This window comes from Rattus norvegicus, chromosome 1 (genome assembly GCF_021556685.1).
Source record: "Rattus norvegicus strain SHRSP/BbbUtx chromosome 1, alternate assembly SHRSP_T2T, whole genome shotgun sequence".
NCBI classification, from domain to species: Eukaryota; Metazoa; Chordata; class Mammalia; order Rodentia; family Muridae; genus Rattus; species Rattus norvegicus.
This window is the reverse complement of record NC_141534.1, coordinates 94,735,244-94,744,382: the sequence shown is the minus strand read 5'-3', so window position 1 is coordinate 94,744,382 and position 9,139 is coordinate 94,735,244. Positions and strand designations below refer to the sequence as shown.

The 9,139-nt window shown below is 48.0% G+C and overlaps 1 protein-coding gene across 1 annotated transcript; it reads right to left on the bottom strand.

Moving 5' to 3' along the window:
• Nucleotides 1-749: 749 nt before the first annotated feature.
• On the bottom strand, nucleotides 750-2,075 carry Eid2 (EP300 interacting inhibitor of differentiation 2). The gene is given in 1 exon segment (NM_001401675.1): nucleotides 750-2,075. A coding segment is annotated over 1 exon segment (708 nt). The 5' UTR covers nucleotides 1,977-2,075; the 3' UTR covers nucleotides 750-1,268.
• Between the last annotated feature and the right edge of the window lie 7,064 nt (nucleotides 2,076-9,139).

Sequence of the window (9,139 nt, the reverse complement as noted above, 5' to 3'; positions counted from 1 at the left end):
CTGACAGGTCTTTTCTCCTACCATCAGTCTGGTAAGCACTGTACATCTGATGGTTGAGCATACGGGCTAGGCAGTCAGAAAATATCCATCTACTGATCACTGGTGGGAGCACCAAGAGGCCAGTGAGCTGCATCTGTAAAGTTACAAAGGCAAGCCTTCAGCCCAGGATTGTCACTTCTAGAAATTACCAAGGTATTACCAAGAACGAAAAGTGGAAGGAGCTAGTAAGATGCACTGTCAAGTTTATGGAAACTTAAAGATGAACATCAAGTATAACACTTATTCCACCTTGGGATGATAGACATGTTCAGAACTGAAGCAGTATGCATCTGCACACCGGCCACTTGGAGCCAACCTACCGGAGGAGGCGTCCTACTGCCAGGAGAAATCGGTGGGGAACAGCCCACTGTCCTTCAGTTCGTACTAGTTCATTACCTCATAACCTCAGAATGCAAAGGAATACAGCCCCAAGGGGTGACTAAACTGGTTGGGAAGGCTCTTCAAGGTATTTTCATAATGAATCGCAATATGCAAACCAAAATATGTCAACTTTGTGAAGAAATACAATATTGTGTATAAACAATGAAATAAGGACGGAAATTGCCTTCAGAGGCTGCATGACGTACGGGGACAAGGAGGGAAGGACAAAAGATTTTCAGTCCTTCATATTCTTGGGGTTTATGAGTAGATAAATTATGAAAACCAAACCAAACTTTTGAGAAATGGAAAATAAAATCCCAGAAATTTGGTATGTTTGAAAACACAATTTATCACATACTATATACAATTATTTATGTTGCTTGCCATTCGCAATGTCTCAGAAACACAGAATCCGCCTTACACTATACACTTTTGTTGACTCTGACATGAAGACTGTGTGTTCTGACAAGGTCAAGTTCTTGACATAAACTTGGTCCTAAAACCAGTTTTAACTCTTCACGCTGATCTTTCTTCGTCGTGGGCTCTGCTACTGGCAATTTTACGTCTTTAAAGTTCTACAAAACCACCCTTTACTTATTAACGAAGCCACGAGGATGGACTTTTTCCATAACACAAATCTCAACCAATCATAAACTCAAGAAACGGTATAGGAGTCTTATGGTGCTTTCGACATTTCACCCCCAATTTTTCTGACGCTTTTCCCCCTCCAGCGATGCACTGCCTCATTGTCAAGTTCCTTTTTTGACTTCTGAAAAACCAAGATGCGGGATGGGGTTTAACTTGGATGCGGAGGTCTTGGTGCCATGCCCATCCCTCAGCCCGACTCCTCACTCTCTGTGGATGAACTTATCGCAACCCAGTTCTTCTATTAGAGGATTGATCACCTCTGACGCAGTTAGGGCTATAGTAAACGTTAAAATGTCAAAATCCACCCTCTGGGGGTTGCGCAGGTACTCTATGTCGAAGGCAGCCTCCCTGGCTCTGCAGGCCTCTACGAAGCGCCGCCGGCGCTCCTCCAGCTCCTGGATTCGGCCCGGGGCGATCGGGTAGTTCTCCAGGTAATGGCGCAGGAACTGCTGGTAATTGATGCCTAAGACGCTGAGGGGGTGGCGGAAGCGCAGGTACGGCATCGCCGCCAGCCCGCCCGCCCGGGACCGGGGTCTGCCCTCCGGAGCCTCCTCCTCCAGCGGCTCGCCCAGCAGCCGGGCCATCTCCGCCATCCGGACTTCCCTGGACGCCGCCGCCACCAGGCCTTCGCGGGCCGCTGCGCCGCCACGGGCCGCCGCCGCGGGGCTTCCCCGGGCCTCTGCCGCCCTGCCTTCTGGGGCTGCAGCTACTCGGCCTCCCCTAGCCGCCGCCGCCGGGGCTGCGGGGCCTTCCCGGTCCGCCGCCATCGGGCCTTCCCGGATCTCCTCCGGTCGCGCCGGACCCGGGAGCGCACGCAGCTCGCCGCCTACCTCGGCCTGCGGGAGCTCGCGGTCGCCGCTCGCTGCGCCCGTCTGCGGGACGCTGCTGACTGCGGGCAGCTGCGACATGTCGGACCGCTGGGTCAGCACCGCTGCTCGCGGAGACCCGGGAATAACGGGACAGTGAGGCGCTGGGCGTGCAGGCGAGGGCGCGTACACGAGCGCAATGCGCACCGGCAAGCGTCGCGTGCCCCGCCGCCTGCGCAGGCGTAGCTCCAACTGCGAAGCCGAGGAGCAGTGCGCACGCGTGTCTCTGGGCACTTGCTGGCGAGCTTTGAGATTGCCACCTAGTCGTCGGAAGAGCCGTTGCACCCTTTCGATTGAAGGGTGGGGGTCTAGTTCACATTTCAACTAACCAGTTTAAGTTTCTAATTTTTATTTTAATTTTTAAATTAGCTTGTAAAGTTTTGCTTATGTGTATGTATTTATGTACATGATGGTTTGATTGTATGTTTATATGGGCACCGCATACATACAATGCCAGCAAAAACCAGAAGAGGGCGCTGGATCCTTTGGAAGTGGAGTTATGGGACCCCCTTCTGGGTGCTGGAATTTGAACCTTTACCAGAGTAGCCAGTGTTCTTAACCTGGCAGCCACGTCTCTAATCTCTTGGTTTTGTTTTTGAAACAGTTTCATGAAGCTCGGATTGACAAGGATGGCCTTGAACTCCTGATCTTCCTGCCTCTGCTTCTTGAGTCTGGGGTGACAGGGATGCCTCACCATGCCTCAATAGTCAACTAACCTATTGTAGGTTATTATTAACTATATTAACCTATTAACCACACTATGAATTATCAATTGAAGACGAAACATAGATAGACAGACTTACAACTGAACCATAAAGGCCAACAAGATGACTCAGTGGTAAAGTCAATTTCCCCAAAGTCTGATGATATGAGTTCAATCCCAGAAACTCACAGCGGTGGAAGGAGAAAACTGACCCCTAAAAGTTGTTCTCTAAAGTTGTTCTAAAAGAAGTCTTTGTGTGTGCGAACATGTTGAGAAAAGAGCTGAACAGAAAAAAAAAAAAAAAGTAGACTCTCCTGTGAGTCAGCTGCTCACAGGGCACTGTAGACCTCTAGGGTTCAAGCAGCTTGGCGTGTCCTGGCAGCCATGCCCTGCCCTTCACGGATACCACTATTTTCTCTTAGTCAATTATCTGTTTTCCTTTGTGGACTCATTTAGATATCACTCTTCTCCAAAGTCAGACCCCAAGTTGAGAAACCAATTTTCGGAAACTGAAGGGGCTCTGGCTCTCCGGCGCGTGGCAAACGTGTCTCTGGCGGGCCTCGCCCTTCTCTCCTATCCCCAACACTTTGCGAAAAACAACTGTAAGATTACATCCCTAAAGGTGGCCACCAAGGTCTGTTCCCTCAGGTGGCCACTTCTCCTCCTGAAGTTATCACGGTCCAGCTATCAAAGTGTTGAAGCCCACCAATCAAAAACCCCCTTTGGCTGCCCTAATTAACATGTCCAATCAAAATTAAACTCCTCATCCTACGGGGTTTCCCTTTGTGCCCTTACTAACTGCCATTTGCCTAATGTGCCACGTCTGTCTCCTCTCTATCCCGGAGGCAGTCCTTTGTCCCACTCTAGGGGAAATCCTTCCTCTCCCTTGCTCCCTTCCTCTTGCCTTCTCCTCTCTCTCCAGTGTCTCTTATTCCTTGCCCTTGTTTCTCTAGGGCAAATAATCTCCTTTGTGCTGAGACCTTGGTCTTGAGGTGTCCTGAACTGATGGATCTCTTAGAGAAGCTGTCGGGTTTTCCTTGCCCTCAGACTGTCTGGGGCTTTCTGGTTGGCACTTAAATGGCTATGTCTAACTGAGACTGCATCATTCAAGGTGTAACACAGATGAGGAAGAAGGGGAGATCAGAGGGCATGCTCAGGCAGGATGCGTACAATGCCTCTGTTTCTCCAACAATAGAAGAGCATGCCGTGCTCTTTGGCAGTTGTGTATGAGCCCTTTGATGTAAGTTGGGTGTTACATGTAGTCACATTAGTCATTAGTGACATCAATTAGTGACACCAAGTTACCGCAATGAAAACCTGAGGTAGCCAATAGATAAAGAGAAGTTGATTTAGCCCAGAGTTCTGAAGATTCCGGTTGAAGATTGAGCATCTCACGGCTGTAGGCCACTGCTGAGGGCACACAGCACATGGGAGTGACTGGCGGAGAGAACCCTTTGCATCCTGAGCCACGAAGCAGAGAGAATGACAAGACTGGGTTGTACAGTTGCTTTTAGGAGCATGTACCCACACCCTAACAACCTCGTATAAAGCCATTGTCTTAGTTAGGTTTCTACTGCTGTGAAGAGACACCATGGCTACAACAACTCTTATAAAGGAAAGCATTTAATTGGGGCTGGCTTGCAATTTCAGAGGCGTAGTCCATTATCATTAGAGTAGGAAACATTGTTGGTAAGCAGGCAAACATGGTGCTGGAGAAGGAGCTGAAAATATTCATCATTTTTAATTCTACATCTTGATCCACAGACAGGAAACAAAGACTATGTCACCACAAAGCCTGCCCCCAGTGACACACGTCCTCCAAAAAAGCCATAACTACTTCGACAAGGCCACACCTCCTAATAGTGCTACTCCTTAGGGACCAAGCATTCACACATGAAACTTTGGGGTGCATTCCTATTCAAACCACCTCAGTTGTGTTTTTTAAAGGCTCATAGCACCTCCATGGAGCATCCTAGGAACCAAGTCTTTATCACATAGACTTTGAGGGATACTCATCTAAGCTATAGAACTAGTACACGAAGGGGCTAGAAAGGCAGCTCAGCTGTAGAACATGTTGTATAACAATTTTCTCCGAGAGGGAAACATTCCAGTCTGCAGAGAAGCTCCTTAAGTAGGAAGGTAAATATCTCAAAATGGCTTCAGGAAGTCCCTGAAACTGACCAGATTCACTAGACCCCCTCCCTCCCAAAGTAAACAAGCTAAGCTTCTCAGTGTCACTCTCAGACTCGCCAAGCTGCAAAGAAGACTCTTAGACCAGACCAGTTACCTGGAAGACGCAGGAACCAGCTAAGCTGCCTGGAAGAGGTTTAGACCAATTGAGTCGCTTAGAAGGACACTCTCCGACCTATTGAGCTGTCTCCAGGGTGTGCTCCAGGTTCTCAGCTTTATAAGCTGTCATTCTTGCTGGGGCGGGCTTTGCTGATACATACAGCAAAGATCTGGGAGTCATTTCTGCTCCTGTAAGTAACCCAAATAAAACTCATTGGTTCACCGAGTTCGATTTTGGTGATATCTGTACTGATCTGTTGCGGGCTCTGAAAGGATCAGTATTGGCTCAGGACCCCTAAGACCAAGCTCTTATCCAGCATCCCTTACCTGCCAAACCGTCACGCGGCCCTTGCCTATTGGAAGCAGAGGCTCAGAGGCAGCGCCAGTCAGCACCACGGACAGCACCAGAGGGAACCCAATAGGAAGAGTGGGGCAGCAAACGCAGCTTTTTTTACACAAAGCAGAATTTACTGCCGGTTGTCCTCTGATGACGATGGCTCGCGCCTGTGCGCGTGTGCGCACGACACACACACACACACACACACACACACACACACACACACACACACACACACACACACGCGCGCGCGCGCACGCACATTGGATGCTGTAGTTAGTATCTCTGACTTTTTGTTGTTTCTGAGACAGGGCTTCTCTATGTAGCCCTGTTTTCCTGGAACACTCTACTTTGACAAGACTGACTTTGGACTCAGATACGACTACCTCTGCCTCCTGAGTATGGGGATTAAAAGCAGCACATGCTGGGCAGTGGTGGTGCATGGTTTGTTTGTTTTTTTTTTTTTTTTTTTTTTTGGTTCTTTTTTTCCGGAGCTGGGGACCGAACCCAGGGCCTTGCGCTTCCTAAGTAAGCACTCTACCACTGAGCTAAATCCCCAGCCCCGATGCATGCTTTCTTAATCTCAGCACTCAGGAGGCAGAGGCAAGCAATTCTCAGAGTTTGAGGCTGGTGTTGTCTACAAAGTGAGGTCTAGGACAGCCAAACTGACACACAGAAAAACCCTGTCTCAAAACCAAAACCAAAAACCCGACCAACCAACCAACCAACACAAACAAACAAAAAGGGCATGTAATGACACTACATCTGGCTTCTCATGCCTTTTTATCTGAGATATAACTTTTGGACATCACCAGCTGAGAGAAAGATGCATTTAGGGAATGGATTTGGGTGCGATGGCTCTAATCCCAGCATCCAGGTTGTCAGGTTTGGCAGCAAGGGTCTTTACTCACTGAGCCAACTCGTGGAACCCATGGGCTTTTAAAAATTGCTTTTGTTTCTCTCTCTCTCATGTGTGTTCGTGTGTGTGTGTGTGTGTGTGTGTGTGTGTGTGTGAGAGAGAGAGAGAGAGAGAGAGAGAGAGTAGGTGCACAGATCTGTGGATGTCCATGGACTCCAGCAGAGGGGATTGGATCTCCTGAAGAGCTTAGCCACTGAGCCATCTCTCCAGCTCCTTGTCACCTGATTTTGATAAGGTACCAAGACCTTCAGTGGGTGAAAGGATGACCTGATCAACAGATGAGTCTTCAAGTGGATATCCACGTGTGCTATAGAAGCCAGTCTTCCAAACATCTTGATCAGATCAGCAGTGCCAGTTTGCAGGAGACCTCTAGGGTCAGAGGGCACTCGGAGGAGGACTGAGGCCTCCTCCGAGAAGAAGGGCTTAGGGGGAGTTATTGGACTCTCACCTGAGTTGTCACCTGATATTCCCACACGTTTGTCTGCCATTGTGCCCTCAGTGTGGGTGGCCCCTGGAGTAGACAGTGTGAAATCAGTTTAAGTAAATTCCATCCAGAGATTGAGGGAGTCCATTGTTCAGGAGGGAGACTTTACAGTGAGACTAGAGCTTTGGGATGCTCAGTCTCCTGGAAGCAACCCCCACCCACGCTCTGTAAACAAATCCCCAGCCCCTAACAAACCCAATAGACTCGCTGGCTCCCCTGTTGAATCTTGTTGGAATTGTAATTTGGCTAATCCCTGGGACCATGTAGGTGGTAGATCACAATGTCCCTTTAAGATGGCTGAGTGTGACACAAACAGACCCCACAAAGGAAGAAACCAGGCCACACCCTTTCCCACTCGGTCCCTGGGACAGAACTAAGAAGCAACCTTCCTGTGGCCAGCAGCTCTTAATTTGTGATCCCTAGCTCTCCCATGCTTTTTGTTGTGTCTACTATGGTGAACTAACTCACACGGGGAAAAAACCTCCCAGTAGACCCCTCAAAACTTAAAAAAGCCAGATGGTACTTCTCTAAACACCCTTCCCCATTCATGGTGGCACATTCTCTCTCTCTCTCTCTCTCTCTCTCTCTCTCTCTCTCTCTCTCTCTCTCTCTCTCTCCTTCCCCTCTCTCCCCTCCCTCCCTCCTTCCCTCCCTCCCTCCCTCCCTTCCTCCTTCCCTCCCTCCCTCCATTCTTCCCTTCCTTCTATTTTCACTTTTTTTCTTTTCTTTTTTTTTCGGAGCTGGGGACCGAACCCAGCCTATTTTCACTTTTAAAAACATTATTTTTTTAAGGTGAGAGAGATGCCTTGGCAGGAGTCTATGTTGTTCAGGGAGCTTACACTTGCCTGTAACTCTAGCTCCAGGAGGTCCAATACTCAGGAATGTGTGTGCATGTGTGTGTGTGTGTGTGTGTGTGTGTGTGTGTGTGTGTGTGTACACAAACACAGACACAAAAATAAATAATCGTATTGTAAAACATAATTACTTTAAAATTTTGTATATGTGTGTGCCCAAGTGTATGTGCACCACATGCCTGCAGTGCCTATAATGGCCACAAGAGGGCGATGGGGAGCTGGAGTCACAGACGGTTGTGAGGCTCTGATGCCTGTGTGCTGGGGACCCCTCAGCCTCAGGTTGTTAGCAAGAGATCTTAGCGGTTGACCCATCTCCCCATCCCTCTTTTCTCACTCAGAATGAAGCTCCTCTCCAGACTTTATAGGGAAGCCTCTCCTATCTTTTAAGGTCATGTTGAGCCATTTTAAAAAATACTGTTCTTTTCTTTCCAGTGGTCCCCCAGTTCAAGGCCCAAACATGGTCTTGAGACCCCTTTTCCTCATAAATTTGGAAGGTAACTATGGGTCAACTCCTTTTCCTGAGCCAACATGGGCTGGTTCTTTTCCCTCTGTCTAGCAATGAAGGGAGGCAGGTAGACATTGTTTGCTGTGTGATGGGTGTGGGGTCACCCAGAGATTTAGCAGTCTGAGCATGAATACATTTGAACAGATAAGAAGCTTTTATGTACGTACTGGTGCCAGGGCTGACAGTTTCTGGGATCTGGTTAGCTCATACCCTGCTTTGTGTAGGCAGGGCTTTCTATAGATGCTTATGGACTCCTCATTTATGTTGAGCCATTTTACAGGAGCTGGACTAGCAGTTATCTCCCATGATCCTTTATATCTTGTAAGAACAGCTGAGGTGGGAAAAGATTTTATAAAGATGCGACAGTTTTTACGAATAGCCCAGTAATTCCAGGGACGAGGAAGTGGGTTGATAGGGCACAGCTTATACAAGTTAGGGGCTTGCATGATAGAGGATATATATACATATATATACATATATATGTATATATATATGTGTGTGTGTGTGTGTGTATAATCACATCTTACACATAGTAACTAAAACCATAAATGTAATGGTAACCGTCACAGCATCTCCCTGGGGGAAGGAGTCCTTCTTATTCTACTACTCATCAGTTTGCAAAAGAACATGATGTGACCTTTCTCCGGTACAGTATGCGAAAATAAACCTAAAACTCGTCACAGAAGTAAATTTTTTTTTTGGTTCTTTTTTTTCGGAGCTGGGGACCGAACCCAGGGCCTTGCGCTTCCTAGGCAAGCGCTCTACCACTGAGCTAAATCCCCAACCCCAGTAAATGTTTTTAGAATGAAACAGTAGTGGTGTTATGGGCCTGGGGTCCAGAGAGTCACCAATGTGACCATGACTGTGTTTTAATAAGGAGACTTTTATGCAGACACTGGTCTATACTCTAGGCTCAGACTGGGGATTCCCCAAGTCTAACTTGCAGCTGCATAGGCCAGGGGCTTACAAAGGCAAAGAAAGTTACATCCTGCTTTTCACACAGAGGTCTCTCAGGTGTCCTGGTTATAGCCAGCAAAACAAGATTTTCTTAACAATCAGAAAAAAGGGCTAACTTCATGACCTATTATCTTTTTTTTTTTTTCCCGGAGCTGGG